This window comes from Enhydra lutris, unplaced genomic scaffold (assembly GCF_002288905.1).
Source record: "Enhydra lutris kenyoni isolate GAN:26980312 unplaced genomic scaffold, ASM228890v2 scaffoldscaffold24, whole genome shotgun sequence".
NCBI classification, from domain to species: Eukaryota; Metazoa; Chordata; class Mammalia; order Carnivora; family Mustelidae; genus Enhydra; species Enhydra lutris.
In genome coordinates this window covers 3,033,798-3,052,315 of record NW_019154108.1, presented here as the reverse complement: position 1 = coordinate 3,052,315, position 18,518 = coordinate 3,033,798, and the positions used below count along the sequence as shown (strand labels likewise).

The 18,518-nt window shown below is 39.7% G+C and overlaps 1 protein-coding gene and 1 pseudogene across 1 annotated transcript in view; both read right to left on the bottom strand.

The window, feature by feature from the left end:
• LOC111150628 (maestro heat like repeat family member 9) overlaps positions 1-18,518 on the bottom strand; it is a 158,161-nt gene that overhangs the window by 15,289 nt on the left and 124,354 nt on the right. The window contains exons 18-20 of the mRNA XM_022508117.1: positions 14,027-14,179; positions 13,809-13,925; positions 13,124-13,226 (exon numbers count right to left, since the gene is read on the bottom strand). Of these exons, the coding sequence (XP_022363825.1) occupies positions 13,124-13,226; positions 13,809-13,925; positions 14,027-14,179 (373 nt within the window). The remainder of the gene's footprint in view (positions 1-13,123; positions 13,227-13,808; positions 13,926-14,026; positions 14,180-18,518) is intronic.
• LOC111150614 lies at positions 16,693-18,435 on the bottom strand (annotated as a pseudogene).

The window sequence follows — 18,518 nt, the reverse complement described above, 5'->3', positions numbered from 1 at the left end:
CCCACTCTCCCTCTGTGCTCTGCCTCTCTCTCTCTTTCTCTCAAATAAATACACAAAATCTTTTTAAAAATGCGGTTTCTTGGTCATTTATTGCTGGGATATAGAAGTCCAATTGATCTTTGTATTTTGATGCTGTAACTAGGAAACTTGTTAAATTTCATATTATTCAAATAGTTTTTTTCTAAATTCTTTCCAGTGTTCTAAATATTTTTTTCTAAATATTTTAAAATATAGTTATTTATCTACAAATTTTAAAAGTGTTTTCTTTTGTCTAAATGTATATGTTTTATTTTATCTTATCTTATTTTAGTTCTGGGAAAGCCAGGGGTATTTACTAGAGTTCCTCCTCATGGTCAGTCTATTGCAAGTTTTGTTTTTTCAGTTCAGTGAAACCTAAAATTTCTGCACTATTTTTCAGCTTCCCAACTACCACTTTTGCATTTAGAATTGGCAAAACCTAAAAAGAGAAATACTCCCCAGATATCAGGCGTACTTCTTTTGGTATTCTATAGTATACCATAGTATCCTTCTGTCTTGGATCACTGCCTTTATAAAAGGTCTTAGATGTTTTCAGATAGGTTTTTAGAGCCTTTTTGAAACTGTTCTTGTTATCCTCATTTTACAAATGATACAACCAAAGCCTACAGAGGTGAGTGACTTGGTAGAGGCCACATGGCTAACGGGCATTCATTCTGAGATGTGAATGCAAGCTGATCTAACCCCCACCAATATTTCATATTGTCTCTACTTCAGTCAAAACAGTGATCACAAAAATCAGAACCATTGGTCATTTCCAAAACCCATCTACAGATCGTAAAGCTCAAGCTACTCTTCTTGGCATGGGGGGAGCACGGGCTTAAACCTTTGACAATGCTTGAAACAAAAATGTGTGCTGTGGGGTATCCTTATATGTCAAGTTTTTTCCCTCTGCTTAATTTTATAATGCATTGCAATTCCTTTCAGAATGAGATAGAGAAAACAAATAGATGAATCAAAGTTTCCCATGCTAGAAAGTACTAATTTCCCCCAATGTCAAATGGCTTCTTTCCTTTAGTTCTCTTACTAACGCCGCTGTGTTTTAGCCGGACATATGGCCACCCAGCAGACGTTGAGATTCTCATGACTTCTTTGCACTTTGGCAACATGTGTGTGTCCTGGGCTAGTGATCATTTAGCAGAGGTAATATTAACTGTTTAAGGAATTGGGTGTGACCTCTGGACATGTTTTTCCTTTCCAGTTGACTGGTATGTAGAAGTGGTTGCAGGTGCTGGAGCAAACATCTTGGGCTTGATGTAGGAAACTGTGACGAGGACGCTAGAGCAGTAGAACAGCTGGTGCCAATGTCCTGGCACTTGGCCTGCTGTGTGAGAGAGAAAAAACCACTACCCTGTTTCTGCCACAGCTGTATTTGGGTCTTTCTTACACTGCAGGGACATATTTCATAAATGCAATATAACCACCAGAGGAACAAAACAGGTGGCAAAGTTAGGCAGCAACACCTGAACACTGAATGGCTCTCCTGACATGGCAGTTGTGAAAGTCACAAATGAACGGTCAGGCAGAATTTGAAAATCTGACAAACATGTCAGATTAACCAAAATGCCAACAAGGCCCACATGAGTGTGACCTCAGCTGTGTGGACGACGGCAGTGGGTGGTGGTGGGGAGAGTGGCAGACAGGGAGTCCGAGCTCCAGCCATGAGTGTGGCGACCGCTAACTCCACTCAGTTTGCTACCATGAAGAAATGCAGGTTCAGGGGCTCCTTATCTTTTCTTCCCCCCTGCCCCCAAGTAATTGGCCATCCAGAGAGCCTCATGTGAAGTCTCAAATTTTACATGTCCGGGCTATGACATATTGCTAGCTGTCAATTGATATCATTGTCTTCTTCTTGCCCATTAAAAACAAAACAAAACGAAACATAATTCCAGGCATTTCTTGCAACTAATGATTTGTCGCTGGGGGTATAAGATACACCATTGGTTGAGACTTCGTAGAAAGCTTTGTAAGATGGGACTGACCCAGAAACAAAAAGCTGATTTTTGCCCTTTACTTTTTTGTTTCTTCGTTGGTGTAAGTAACACTGAAATGCTGAAGGTAATCAGAAAACACAGATGGGGAGAGATGCCAGATGCTGAGGACAGGTAGCATTATAAAGCCAACGATGCAATGAATATCTAGGTACACACGTCATTTCTCACATGCAAGCGTGTCGAGAATAAATCCTCCTGAGAGGAGGTTGAGTCAAGAGAGAACACATCTCCCATTTTGATGGATGCTATCAAACTGCTCTACTTACAGATGGTGGCTATCTACATTCTCACCAGTAAGGTGAAGAGATTACCTACGTCCGGCAACCTCACGGTGACCATTGAGTGTAAAACTTTTTGGTCTTTGTCATTGTGTTGGATGGAAACATTTCATTTCAATTTGCATCACTTTTTGGATGACCAAGTTATGCAAATTTCATGTTAATGAGCCAAATTTTTTTTTCATGTTCAGTGTCCATTTTTCTAATGGGTTGTCTTTTCTTACGGATTTGTATAGAATCTTTGGACAGGAAGAACTCACCCTTCATTTGTGGTGTCATAAGTATTTCATCTCTATTTGGTTTTTCACTGCTTATAGTGGTCCCTGCAGAAATACTTACACTTTTCATAGATCATAAATCTTTTATGATTCCTAGATTTTGACTTTTACCTTAGAAAGATCTTATCCAACCCCTGATTATAAAGCAAATTCTTCCATACTAATTTTTGCTTATCATTATTATGGTTTTATTTTCAGCATTTGAGCCTTTGACTATCTGAAATTTATTTAAAGTAAGAAGTAAGATAGGAATTTTTTTAAAATTCCAGATGGCTCACCAGGTGTCCCCAAACTACTTAAGGAATATTCTATATTTTCATCACTGTTAAAGCCATGATTCACCTTAAAATAGTGCATGTTTTGATGGTTATTTCTGGCTGGTATTGTTTGTCTATTTATCCCATGTGATTTTAAGTTCTGTAGCTGTATTAATATCTGATAGAGCTAGTCTTTGTCTTTGTCTCTGTTTCTCTATTTTTTTTTTTTTTTTTTTGGTCAGAATTGCCTGGATATTCTTGTATGATGAATTCTATGTTAATTTTAGAATCAGTATGTCACTTTTGAGAAAAGAAATCCCTACTGACATTTTATTTTATTATTTTTCATTTCTTTATATTTAAGATTTTATTTATTTGAGAGAAAGAGAGAGAGAGAATGCACATGAGCAAGGGGAGGGGCAGATGGAGAGGGAGAAGCAGACTCCCCCTGAGCTGGGAGCCCAATTAGGGGCTCTATCCTAGGACCTTGAGATCATTGCCTGAGCTGAAAGCACACACTTAACAGACTGTGCCACCCAGGTAACACCCTAATGATATTTTAAGTTTCAGGTTACCAAAGACTTTGAATGGTTTTTTTTTTTTTAAAATTTGATAGACAGAGATCACAAGTAGTCAGAGAGGCAGGCAGGAGAGAGAGGAGGAAGCAGGTTCCCCGCTAAGCAGAGAGCCCGATGTGGGGCTCGATCCCAGGACCCCGGGATCATGACGTGAGTCGAAGGCAGAGGCTTTAACTCACTGAGCCACTCAGGCGCCCCCCTAATGATATTTTAATTGGCATTTGATTCCATGCCTATATTCCATGCACATTAAAAAAAAATTTTTTTTAAATTTATTTTCAAGAGAGACCGTTGGAGTACAAGCAGGAGGAACAGCAGGCAGAGGGAGAAGCAGGCTTCCCATGGAGCAAGGAGCTGGATGTGGGACTCTATCCCAGGACCCTGGGATCATGACCTGAGCTGAAGGCAAGATACTTAACCAACTGAGCGACCTAGGTATCCCTTCCATGTACATTTTAAATTTTGATTTTTTTTTTTTGCCAAAATATGGTTTCTACCTTTCTATTTATTCAAATCTTCTTTGCATCTTTCAGTAATATTTGCAAGTTTAAAAATAGAAATATTATATATATATTGTAAAGTTTTCTGGATCTCCCTTCCTTCAGTTTGTCCATACTTCTTCCTTTCCTTCCTCCCTTGCTCATCTCCCTCCCCCTGGGACCCTTTCTTTCTTTCCTTCTTTCCTTTTCCCCCTCTTGCCCTCCTTTCCCCTCTTCCCTTCCTTCCTTCCTTCTTTCTTCCTCCCTCCCCCTTTTCTTTTTCTTTAGGATTTTGTAGGCACTAGTCTTTGGTATTTTAGGGTTGAATACTGAAGTGGAGAAACCTTATTTTGTAATTTATAGATGACTTTTCCCCCCTAAATGCTCAAGAATACTTTAACTGTGAAGTTTCATAACTTTATTATGAAATGTCTTAATGTTGTATTCTATATAAAATGTTTCTTGAAAATTTATTTACCACTTCAGTTTATTAATCAAGCCTTTTTTCTTTCTTTTTTTTTTAATTAATTTTTTTAAACATATAATATATTTTTATCCCCAGGGGTACAGGTCTGTGAATCGCCAGGTTTACACATTTCACAGCACTCACCATAGCACATACCCTCCCCAATGTCCATAACCCCAATCCCCCTCTCCCAAACCCCCTCCCCCCATCAACCCTCAGTTTGTTTTGCGAGATTAAGAATCACTTATGGTTTGTCTCCCTCCCAATCCCATCTTGTTTCATTTACTCTTCTCCTACCCCCTTAACCCCCCATGTTGCATCTCTTCTCCCTCATATCAGGGAGATCATATGATAGTTGTCTTTCTCCGATTGACTTATTTCGCTAAGCATGATACCCTCTAGTTCCATCCACGTCGTCGCAAATGGCAAGATTTCATTTCTTTTGATGGCTGCATAGTATTCCATTGTGTATATATACCACTTCTTCTTTATCCATTCATCTGTTGATGGACATCTAGGTTCTTTCCATAGTTTGGCTCTTGTAGACATTGCTGCTATAAACATTCGGGTGCACGTGCCCCTTCGGATCACTACGTTTGTATCTTTAGGGTAAATACCCAGTAGTGCAATTGCTGGGTCATGGGGTAGTTCTATTTTCAACATTTTGAGGAACCTCCATGCTGTTTTCCAGAGTGGTTGCACCAGCTTGCATTCCCACCAACAGTGTAGGAGGGTTCCCCTTTCTCCGCATCCTCGCCAGCATCTGTCATTTCCTGACTTATTAATTTTAGCCATTCTGATTGGTGTGAGGTGGTATCTCATTGTGGTTTTGATTTGTATTTCCCTGATGCCGAGTGATATGGAGCACTTTTTCACGTGTCTGTTGGCCATCTGGATGTCTTCTTTGCAGAAATGTCTGTTTATGTCCTCTGCCCATTTCTTGATTGGATTATTTGTTCTTTGGGTGTTGAGTTTGCTAAGTTCTTTATAGATTTTGGACACTAGCCCTTTATCTGATATGTCGTTTGCAAATACCTTCTCTCATTCTGTCAGTTGTCTTTTGGTTTTGTTAACTGTTTCCTTTGCTGTGCAAAAGCTTTTGATCTTGATAAAATCCCAATAGTTCATTTTTGCCCTTGCTTCCCTTGCCTTTGGTGATGTTCCTAGGAAGATGTTGCTGTAGCTGAGGTCGAAGAGGTTGCTGCCTGTGTTCTCCTCAAGGATTTTGATGGATTCCTTTCTCACTTTGAGGTCCTTCATCCATTTTGAGTCTATTTTCATGTGTGGTGTAAGGAAATGATCCAATTTCATTTTTCTGCATGTGGCTGTCCAATTTTCCCAACACCATTTATTGAAGAGGCTGTCTTTTTTCCATTGGACATTCTTTCCTGCTTTGTCGAAGATGAGTTGACCATACAGTTGAGGGTCTATTTCTGGGCTCTCTATTCTGTTCCATTGATCTATGTGTCTGTTTTTGTGCCAGTACCATGCTGTCTTGATGATAACAGCTTTGTAATAGAGCTTGAAGTCCGGGATTGTGATGCCACCAACTTTGGCTTTCTTTTTCAATATTCCTTTGGCTATTTGAGGTCTTTTCTGGTTCCATATAAATTTTAGGATTATTTGTTCCATTTCTTTGAAAAAAATGGATGGTACTTTGATAGGAATTGCATTAAATGTGTAGATTGCTTTAGGTAGCATAGACATTTTCACAATATTTATTCTTCCAATCCAGGAGCATGGAACATTTTTTCATTTCTTTGTGTCTTCCTCAATTTCTTTCATGAGTACTTTATAGTTTTCTGAGGATAGATTCTTAGCCTCTTTGGTTAGGTTTATTCCTAGGTATCTTATAGTTTTGGGTGCAATTGTAAATGGGATTGACTCCTTAATTTCTCTTTCTTCTGTCTTGTTGTTGGTGCATAGAAATGCAACTGATTTCTGTGCATTGATTTTATATCCTGACACTTTACTGAATTCCTGTACAAGTTCAAGCAGTTTTGGAGTGGAGTCTTTTGGGTTTTCCACATATAGTATCATATCATCTGTGAAGAGTGATAGTTTGACTTCTTCTTTGCCGATATGGATGCCTTTAATTTCCTTTTGTTGTCTGATTGCTGAGGCTAGGACTTCTAGTACTATGTTGAATAGCAGTGGTGATAATGGACATCCCTGCCGTGTTCCTGACCTTAGCGGAAAAGCTTTCAATTTTTCTCCATTGAGAATGATATTTGCGGTGGGTTTTTCATAGATGGCTTTGATAATATTGAGGTATGTGCCCTCTATCCCTACACTTTGAAGAATTTTGATCAGGAAGGGATGCTGTACTTTATCAAATGCTTTTTCAGCATCTATTGAGAGTATCATATGGTTCTTGTTCTTTCTTTTATTAATGTGTTGTATCACATTGATTGATTTGCAGATGTTGAACCAAACTTGCAGCCCTGGAATAAATCGCACTTGGTCGTGGTGAATAATCCTTTTAATGTACTGTTCAATCCTATTGGCTAGTATTTTGGTGAGAATTTTTGCATCTGTGTTCATCAAGGATATTGGTCTGTAGTTCTCTTTTTTGATGGGATCCTTGTCTGGTTTGGGGATCAAGGTGATGCTGGCCTCATAAAATGAGTTTGGAAGTTTTCCTTCCATTTCTATTGTTTGGAACAGTTTCAGGAGAATAGGAATTAGTTCTTCTTTAAATGTTTGGTAGAATTCCCCCGGGAAGCCGTCTGGCCCTGGGCTTTTGTTTGTTTGGGGATTTTTGATGACTGTTTCAATCTCCTTACTGGTTATGGGTCTGTTCAGGCTTTCTAGTTCTTCCTGGTTCAGTTGTGGTAGTTTATATGTCTCTAGGAATGCATCCATTTCTTCCAGATTGTCAAATTTGTTGGTGTAGAGTTGCTCATAGTATATTCTTATAATTGTCTGTATTTCTTTGGTGTTAGTTGTGATCTCTCCTCTTTCATTCATGATTTTATTTATTTGGGTCCTTTCTCTTTTCTTTTTGATAAGTCTGGCCAGGGGTTTATCAATCTTATTAATTCTTTCAAGGAACCAGCTCCTAGTTTCATTGATTTGTTCTATTGTTTTTTTTGGTTTCTATTTCATTGATTTCTGCTCTGATCTTTATTATTTCTCTTCTCCTGCTGGGTTTAGGGTTTCTTTCTTGTTCTTTCTCCAGCTCCTTTAGGTGTAGGGTTAGGTTGTGTACCTGAGACCTTTCTTGTTTCTTGAGAAAGGCTTGTACCACTATATATTTTCCTCTCAGGACTGCCTTTATTGTGTCCCACAGATTTTGAACCATTGTGTTTTCATTATCATTTGTTTCCATGAATTCTTTCAATTCTTCTTTAAATTCCCGGTTGACCCATTCATTCTTTAGAAGGATGCTGTTTAGTCTCCATGTATTTGGGTTTTTTCCAAATTTCCTCTTGTGACTGAGTTCTAGCTTCAGAGCATTGTGGTCTGAAAAAATGCAGGGAATGATCGCAATCTTTTGATACCGGTTGAGACCTGATTTAGGACCCAGGATGTGATCTATTCTGGAGAATGTTCCATGTGCACTAGATAAGAATGTGTATTCTGTTGCTTTGGGATGAAATGTTCTGAATATATCTGTGATGTCCATCTGGTCCAGTGTGTCATTTAAGGCCTTTATTTCTTTGTTGATCTTTTGCTTGGATGATCTGTCCATTTCAGTGAGGGGAGTGTTAAAGTCCCCTACGATTATTGTATTATTGTGGATGAGTTTCTTTGATTTTGTTATTAACTGGTTTGTATAGTTGGCTGCTCCCACCTTAGGGGCATAGATACTTAAAATTGTTAGATCTTCTTGTTGGACAGATCCTTTGAGTATGATATAGTGTCCTTCCTCATCTCTTATTATAGTCTTTGGCTTAAAATCTAATTGATCTGATATAAGGATTACCACTCCTGCTTTCTTCTGATGTCCATTAGCATGGTAAATTCTTTTCCACCCCCTCACTTTAAGTCTGGAGGTGTCTTCAGGTTTAAAATGAGTTTCTTGTAGGCAACATATAGATGGGTTTTGTTTTTTTATCCATTCTGATACCCTGTGTCTTTAGATTGGGGCATTTAGCCCATTCACATTCAGGGTAACTATTGAGAGATATGAATTTAGTGCCATTGTATTGCCTGTAAGGTGACTGTTATTGCATATTGTCTCTGTTCCTTTCTGATCTACTAGTTTTAGGGTCTCTCTTTGCTTAGAGGACCCCTTTCAATATTTCCTGTAGAGCTGGTTTGGTGTTTGCAAGTTCTTTCAGTTTTTGTTTGTCCTGGAAGCTTTTAAGCTCTCCTTCTATTTTCAATGATAGCCTAGCTGGATACAGTACTCTTGGCTGCATGTTTTTCTCACTTAGTGCTCTGAATATATCATGCCAGTTCTTTCTGGCCTGCCAGGTCTCTGTGGATAAGTCTGCTGCCAATCTAATATTTTTACCATTGTATGTTACAGGCTTCTTTTCCCGGGCTGCTTTCAGGATTTTCTCTTTGTCACTAAGACTTGTAAGTTTTACTATTAGGTGACGGGGTGTGGACCTATTCTTATTGATTTTGAGGGGGGTTCTCTGAACCTCCTGGATTTTGATGCTTGTTCCCTTTGCCATATTGGGGAAATTCTCTCCAGTAATTCTCTTCAATATACCTTCTGCTCCCCTCTTTCTTCTTCTTCTGGAATCCCAATTATTCTAATGTTGTTTTGTCTTATGGTGTCACTTATCTCTCAAATTCTCCCCTCGTGGTCCAGTAGCTGTTTGTCCCTCTTTTGCTCAGCTTCTTTATTCTCTGTCATTTGGTCTTCTATATTGCTAATTCTTTCTTCTGCCTCATTTATCCTAGCAGTGAGAGCCTCCATTTTTGATTGCACCTCATTAATAGCTTTTTTGATTTCAACTTGGTTAGATTTTAGTTCTTTTATTTCTCCAGAAAGGGCTTTTATATCTCCTGAGAGGGTTTCTCTAATATCTTCCATGCCTTTTTCGAGCCCGGCTAGAACCTTGAGAATCGTCATTCTGAACTCTAGATCTGACATATTACCAATGTCTGTATTGATTAGGTCCCTAGCCTTTGGTACTGCCTGTTGTTCTTTTTTTTGTGGTGAATTTTTCCGCCTTGTCATTTTGTCCAGATAAGAGTATATGAAGGAGCAAGTAAAATACTAAAAGGGTGGCAACAACCCCAGGAAAATATGCTTTATCCAAATCAGAAGAGATCCCAAATCGTGAGGGGGAGAAAGGGGATAAAAAGAGGGGAAAAAAAATCGAAAAAGAAAAAAAATTAAATTAACTGCAAGGCTAAAGAATAATGGGGAGAAAGCCATGAGTTCCGTGCTTTGCTTTCTCCTCCTCTGGAATTCCGCTGCTCTCCTTGGTATTGAAACTGCACTCCTTGGTAGGTGAACTTGGTCCTGGCTGGGCTTCGTGTCGATCTTCTGGGGGCGGGGCCTGTTGTAGTGATTCTCAAGCGTCTTTGCCCCGGGCGGAGTTGCACCGCCCTTACCCGGGGCCGGGCTGAGTCATCCGCTCGGGTTCGCTTTCGGGAGCTTTTGTTCCCTGAGCGCTTTCCGTAGAGTCCGGAGGGCGGGGATGAAGATGGCGGCCTCCCGGTGTCCGCCTGGAGGAGCCGAGAGCCCGGGGCCCCACTCCTCAGTGCGCCCTCAGAGAACAGCGCCCAATTACTCCCGTCGCCCTGCCTCCGGCCGCGCTCCGAGCTGACCGAGCCTGCGACCGGTTCAAGGTAACCCCGAGCTGAGAGTCACTCCTCGGCTCTGTCTCTGTAGCCGGCTTCCCCGTTCTAATACCTGTAAGCTCTGCGACACTCAGACGCCCCCGATCCTTCTGAGACCCTGCGGGACCTGAGGCCGCGCTGACCCCGCGTGGGCTTCGCCCCGGTTAAGCCTCTGGAGCGATGTCCCTCAGCGGAACAGACTTTTAAAAGTCCCGATTTTGTGCTCCGTTGCTCCGCCGCTTGCCGGGAGCCGGCCCCTCCCCCCGCGGTCTATCTTCCCGTCGCTTTGGATTCACTTCTCCGCCCGTCCTACCTTGCAGAAAGTGGTTGATTTTCTGTTTCTAGAGTTGCTGTTCTTCTTCTCTTCGATCTCCCGTTGGATTTGTAGGTGTTTGCAGTCTTTAGATAGCTATCGAGCTGATCTCCGCTACCTGAAGCAGTCTCAGCTGCTACTTCTCCGCTGTCTTGACCCCTCCTCCTGAAATCAAGCCTTTTTTCTTTCTTAAGTTGCATCTTTGAATTCCTTTTTTTGCTCTAATAATTTTTCTTCTTCAGGGATATCATTTATGCATAGTTCCATTTCTTTTTTAAAAATTTATAGTCAAATTAGTTAACATATAGTGTAGTATTGCTTTCAAGAGTAGAATTGATTGATCTGTCAGCTACAGATGGATCCTACAGAGCATCCTGTACTCGATACAAGTGATCTCCTTAATGTCTATTGCCCATTTAGCCCCTTCCCCAACCCACCGCCCCTCCAGCAACCCTCAGTTTGTTTCCTATATTTAAGAGTCTCTTATGATATGCCTCCCTGTTTTTATCTATTTTACTTTTCCTTCTCTTCCCCTATATTCACCTGTTTTGTTTCTTTAATTCCACATATGGGTGGAATTTTATTTTAATACAAAGATCATAATCATATGATATGTCTTTCTCTGACTGACTTATTTTGTTTAGTTCTATCCACATTGTTGCAAATGGCAAGATTTCATTCTTTTTGATCACTAATATTCCATGGTGTGTGTGTGTGTGTGTGTATCTCATATCTTTTTTATCCATTCATCAATGGGTGGACATTTGGGCTCTTTCCATAACTCTACTATTGTTGATAGTGCTGCTATAAATATTGGGGTGCATGTGCCCCTTCAAATCAGCACTTTTGTATCATTTGCATAAATACCTAGTAGTGCAATTGCCAGGCCATAGGGTATTTCTGTTTTTAACTTTTTGAGGAAACTCTGTATTGTTTTTCAGAGTAGCTACACCAGTTTGCATTCCCACCAACTGTGCCAAAGTGTTCCCCTTTCTCCACACCCTGTTGTTTCCTTGAGTCATTAATTTTAGCCATTCTGACGGGTAATGAGGTTGTGTCTCATTGTGGCTTTGATCTGAGTTACCTCCAGGATGAGTGATGTCTTTTATTTATCTTCCATATCTCTCATTGTTCCTTAGTTTTTCAAACTGTTTCTTGCTGGTTTTCATTCCTTTTGCTAGAATTTTTCAGCCCTGTACCCCTTGTCTTTTACTGTGTTATCAACAATATGTATTTTCTCTTCTGCTGGTTGTAGTGTATTTTTTAATAATGGTTATATATTTTTTCTTATGCTTCCCTGCATACTTTGAAAACTTATTTTTCCTTAGCTTCCGTTTTCCCATCCTATATTTCCTATGTGTTTGTATCTATACCTTAGATCTTTATATAAAAAAGTTTTGGATTCACAGAAATACATATCCTCATTTTTATCTGGTCTGTAGAAACATTTTCTAGGGGCACCTGGGTGGCTCAGTGGGTTAACCCTCTGCCTTCAGCTCATGTCATGATCTCAGGGTCCTGGGATTGAGCCCCACCTCAAGGCCCACATTGGGCTCTTGGCTCAGCAGGGAGCCTGCTTCCCCCCACCCCCACCTGCCTCTGCCTACTTGTGATCTCTCTCTCTCTGTCAAATAAATAAATAAAATCTTAAAAAAATTTTTTTTCTAAACTTTGTTTTTCTTTTTTCCTCTATTTTCACCCTGGCAATACCTCTGTAGGAAGATAATGCTTTTTTAATTACTTATTTTTGGATCTTGCAATATTACATACAGACTATATATAGAATATATAATACAGGATATATATATCCTGTATTATATATATATATAATATATATATATATATATATAATTCAGGATAGCAGAATTCTTTCTGGCTTAAAATAAAGCTCTGATGACGCAGGGTTTTCTGTACGCCGTGTTCCCTCACTCCTCTGAGATCAACAAAGATCAGGAGCTCTAGTGATGACCACAGTTCAGTTTGTCTTCTACCCTAACTGACAGACTCTTCTCTACCAGTACAACACGACTGTATTTTCTCAGTCCTTGGTGGCCCTGCTATTCCACGATGCCAAATAGGTCTGAGGAAAGATCCCACTGTCAAACTGGGAGCTCACTTCCTGTCGTTCCAAGTAAACGTTTGCTAATTTTGATCTTTATAGTGATAATTTAATGGGAAAAAAACCACTTTTTGGTCAGGTTTGTCCAAGATCAAAAACCTTAGGTATCTTCTGTTGGAATCTTCCTTCATATCCCCTCCCCCTACAACATTTAAAAAAAAAAAAACTTTGCTGGATTTGGTAGCATTTCCTCATTTGTTGTAGTTTGTGGTTAGAGATGTCCATGTTTTATTAAAGATGGTATTTGTATTTTTCCTATTATTCTTATTCTTTGGGTAGTGATTGTTAAGCAGTGAAGGGGAATGGTTAGCAGTGGTTTACCACCATCCTAAATTTGAAATTCATCCTGTTGGGTACACTTTGTATGAGAATTTAATCACACAGCAATACTCACTGCATTAGAAAGTAGAACTCTATTTTCATCATGTGCATTAACTTCGATTCATAGATAACACCATGGCAGTTTTGTCCATCATAAACAAAGAAAATTTATATATTTTTAAGAAACTCTTGCAGCTGCTACCCTATTCTGTACCTTATCAGGAAAATTAGGTAATGAGAATTGAATTTTCTTTACCTATTAAAATAACTGACGCTCTCCTCAGATATACTCGGGAGCTTCTCAGGAATCCTAAGGTATCAGATATCAAATTTGTAATGTAGTTCTCATGAGAAGTAAGCTGAGAATAAAATGAAGAAAAAATACTCAGTCATTGGAAAAAGCACATTTGCTCCCTCTGGAGAGGCTTCCAGAAAGAAGAGCTTGCTTGCTTATATCAAGTCAGGACTGATTTAAAACTAGGGGACAGAAATCTCTTCACTCTCTTGTTTGTTGATGTTACTCAGGTTATTACATGACTCCCAAGACCAGCTTGTTGGTTTCCAACCTTTGGAGAACGTTCATCCACCCCCACTTGTCTCCTGCTGCACTTCATGCTGGTTTCCAGAGCCCTGGCCCATCAGATGGTGGCCAAGTGCTTCCGGTTTTGCTGGTGATTGGAAATGCTGTTCCTACCTCTGTGACCATCCGTAGCTCAATGTGGGTGAGTCGGAGGAAGAAAGTCAGAGATAACCAGTGTCAGGGAAGAGGTAGTGGAAACCTGAATTTGTTCTGGTCTGAAACCCCAGCTGTAATTCCTCGTGTGCTATTTTGTCTTCACCTTCCTTCTCCGGGACCCATGCTTGTCCCTGCCACACCTTTCATCACTCGGGATCACCTCTGAAGCCAACTTTGTAACTTTGTAGCTCTCACGGCCACTTACGAGATTGCTGCAGACGCTGAGCACCACCTCCTCGAAACTGTAAAACTCGTCCTTGAGCAAATGCCACGTTGGCCAGTTTAATTCTGAGACGCAGATCGCTAACGTATACTTACATGCCTGTGGAGTAGAAAAGGGTCACTGAGGGTTTGCTCATCTGCGGTTACATAAAACACTGCGGTTCTCTGCAAAGCTAAGAAAAACAAGATTGCAGGACTTACTTGAGCGACTCTAATTTCTGTGTCTTCCAAAAACAAGATCAGAGGCACCAAGCCTTCAAGAATCACATCATTCAGCATCCATGTGTACTCACTCATGTCCCTGAGTAATTCGCCGAAGTGCTGAATGGCCATACTCTGGATGCCTCCATTACTCTAGAATATGCACACAGAGAAAGGCCTCGTTTGAGGATATCACTAGGGTTCTTTTCTTTAAGCAGTGGGAGATATATATCTCCCATATATATATATTTAAATATATTTATTTATTATGTATAATATATACATATATTTATATACAAATATAATATAAATATAATATATATTATATACAAATATATATAATATGATACATATACAAATAAAACAAATATATATATGTTTACATATAAACATATATATGTTTACATATATTTACATGTACATATACTATATGTGTATATATACCATATATGTATGTGTTCATATATACATATATAATTATCATTATCATTTAAAAAATTTTTTTAAAAGATTTTATTTATTTATTCGACAGAGATCACAAGTAGGCAGAGAGGCAGGCAGAGTGAGAGAGGGAAACAGGCTCCCCGCTGAGCAGAGAGCCCGATGCGGGGCTCGATCCCAGGACCCTGGGATCATGACCTGAGCTGAAGGCAGAGGCTTTAACCCGTTGAGCCACCCAGGCACCCCTTAAGTTTTTTTTAAGGTCATTTATTTATTTGTCAGAGAGAGAGCACAAGTGGGGGAGGGATAAAGGGAGAATCAGGGTCCCTGCTAAGCAAGGAGCCCGATGCGGGGCTCAATCCCAGTACCCCGGGATCATGACCTGAGCTGAAGGCAGATGCTTAATGACTGAGCCACCCAGGCATCCCTATCGCTTATTTTTAGAAAAGATTCACCAGGGTCTAAGTAGTCAACTCTTTTTTTTTTATTGTAAAATAAAGATTTGCTTACCAAAATTCAAAATGCATTAGAAAAATGTGTTCCCTGTGAAAAGTGTTCCTTAAATGTAGGAAAACAGTATTTAATAATGTCCTAAAAAGATAAACTGGAATAATCTGTATAACCTGGAAATAATTTCTATAAACGTACTTAAAGCAAAGTAACATGGTGTATTCGAATGCTGTAGACCTTTGCAGATTGCCAAGGAATGCCAGTGGGGGATCTCTGCACACTGGCATAGAACCAGGTTTCTAATGGCTTGCTTATGCCAGATAGGAAGGTTATGGGATAATAAAAAGCTAGAAAAGAAAAACTGCAAGTTAGAGAAGAGGTTAATTTTTAAAAAATATAATATCACTTTCCAGTTTTTAGATATGTTCATGATTTCATTTTTTTTTTAACTTTCTCTTCTCAGGAACATACCAGATATACTCCCAACAAAAGACAAATGGCTAATATACCTTCTTATGTTCCTTCCCTGAGGTAATAAGTGTGGATCAAAGCAAAAGCCTAAAGCAGTGGTCATCGAATCATGTCCTAAGGGCGGGAAAGCTGATGTAAATGAGCAAAGCAGGTGGCATTGAAGGAAAGCAGGGAGACGAGGGAGGCTGAGATAAAAGAAAGCTCTGGGCCTCTCTCAGAGAGGGCATCTAGCTCCTGTGGACTGTTGCCAAGTAGGTTGGTGGGCTCCAGTATTCTCAAATCTTCTGAAACTTCATGAAAAATTCAGATTTCTGTGAGAAATCTCCCAGTAAAAATATCGGACTTACACTGTTTGAGAGTCAAACTTAGCACACCCGCAAGGTGCATTCATCTGAGGGTTACGTGTTTGTACCCTTGGTCTACAGGAAGACGTGCACTAACCATTGAAAGCCTATCTAGACTAGTGGAAAGAGCTTTGAAGTGCTCCACACCTGCTGAAATCCCACTTTTGTCCCCCAAAGAGGAGTAAGCTGAGCGAGTTATTTTTTTAAGTTCTTTTCTCATTTGTATTTTAATCAAATCATTGCTATTCATTTTTTTTTCTTAACTCTTTCTTATAAGCACCAGATTTTAATATTTGTCAAGAAAAGTTCAATTTTTTGGGTAACAGCATCAAGAACATTGATGTTCATTCCTCCAAACAACCAAATTTGAAGTCTACCAAAGCAAAAATCAAAAAACAACCCCCCCCCCACAAAAAATAACAAAAATTGGGATGCCTGGGCGGCTCAGTTGGTTAATCAGTTGCCTTCAGCCCAGGTCATGATCCCAGTGTCCTGGGATCGAGTCCCACATCGGGCTCCTTGCTCAGCGGGGAGCTTGCTTCTCCTTCTGCCTCTGCTGCCACTCTGCCTGCCTGTGCTCTCTCTCTCTCTCTCTGGCAAATAAATACATGAAATCTTTTTAAAAAAATAACAAAAATCACATTCTAGGGGCTCAGTACATTTAGCAGCCTTCCCTGTGCTGTCTAATCATTCTTCAGATGATTTTCAAAAGAAAAAAACAAAAACCCCAAAACAAAATCACAACCCCCCTAGGTCATCATCAACATATACATTTTCTCCTTGCTTTTTTAAAAATTAAAAATAATAATTAAAAGAAAATTGAGGGAATTCACAATCAATTTCCTGACTCCTACCGATTTAGAGTATGGTGTGTTAAGGTCAGGAAGGCTATTTGCAAATATGTCTTCATATGCCATACTCTAGATCAGTGTGAGTCAGGCAGTTAGGGAATACTGGTCTTCAAGGGTTAGCTTTCTTCCAAACTGTAAAAGACCCACAAGTCCAAGTATGAAAGGACACAGAGGAACTCCTTCGAGACTTCCACAGGTGCCAGTGCTGTTCTTCAGAGAGTGACAGGGCTTCCCTCAAACTGACACAGTCACCCTGTGTAAAATATTTCCCATCCTGTTTCAGTACTTTTACTGAGAGGTCAAGAACCAGTCTGAGAAACTCCCATGTGGAATCTTCTTCTGGAGATATGGGGATTGGATCAGCTGTCCCATCATTAATCCTATAGTCAAACTCTCTCCCTTCTTGGGTTTACCTCTTCAGCACTGGTGTAGTCTTCTCCTAGAACCTGAGAGCAGCCTCCTCTAAGATTGTGTAAGACGCCCCCACATGTTTCTCGCATCCGTGCATTTGGCCAGTCTCTTATCAGAGTGACTCTCTTTGGTTCCAGTTTGACTATTTCAAGTAATATGCCCCATCTCTGGCCCCAGAATCAAGGTGTCTTTGCCACTTTCAACTTTCCCACTGCATGTGATGGCCTGGGGATACCCAAACCACTCTCGGCCAGAGTAACAGCCCCACTAAGGATGAGAATATTCCCGAACTGCTTCTACTATAGAATTTTAATGTTTTGATGAAGTGAATCTCATCATGTACCACTATATCTATGTCTTCCTCGACCAGACGACCGCTGGCGGTGGGCCAGTATCTTCCCCGAACTATGGGTGGTCATCGCTTCACCTGCCCAGTACTGTCCTGACTTAATTCTTTCATTCTTTCTTCTATTTTGTTCAAAAGACTTGTGATAACTCTGAAGATCCAACAGCACCAGTCCATGTGGGTAAATTCTCAAATTAGCAAAGTTGCCATTTTTGTTTATGCAGGTCGCTAAATAATTGTGGTCTTGACAAGTGTTCACCAACTCTGTCATCTCTCCCTCTGGGAAATTGGGCTAGGGCCTTTTAGAATGTTCTCGCCATCAGCTTTGGTGTGGAGCTTGGAGTGCAGGTGCTGTGTGGAGCTGCTGCCCTAGGGAGGCAAGGCCTTGTGTCGTGCCTGTGGCAAGTGGCCATGGGAACCTGGGGGCTGCATGCCTATCATTGTTTTTCTTTAAATATGGAGAAACACAGTATCATAGTTTCATTGATATCCTAATATTTTTCAAACATTCAACCTCCAAGGAATGACTTAAGGTAAATTGATATTTGGTAATTTTCTCTTCTCTCTGATTTTGCTTCTTTTCATTTGGTGTGGTATGATTGTTTACTTAGTTTAGTTTAGTTTTATTTTCCCTCCAAGTGATTTCATTTTGAAATTTTTTTTTACATGGACATTCCAGGTACTTATTTAGCTGTGTGAACTTGGCCAAATATTCGCTTCTCTTTGCTTCATTTTCCTTGTACGTACACTGGATAACAGTAATAGTTGTTTAGAGAATTATATGAGTTAGTGCATGTAGAACCCTTAGAATAGTGACTGATACTTAGTAAATGCTCAATAAACCCTGCCACTATTATTATTACTATTATTATCATTATTTTGAAAATAATTCTTGTCATTAAATGACTTCTTTCTATAGCTTAATAATACAATGCTTTCTTCAGTGAAATCTGAATAATTAAGAGCTTAGAAATTTTTGGAAAATGATTTTCTAATTCTCCAATTCACAAATGACTTATTATAGAAGTCTTTAAAAATAAATATTCCCTATGGCATTCCAAAGTGTCTTTGCTTATTAAAATATGTTACTGTCATCCAACTTTTCTGGAATACATTTACCATACAAAACAAGAATTTTCAAAATGCATAACTTCTTGATGAAAGACCTTTTATTTATT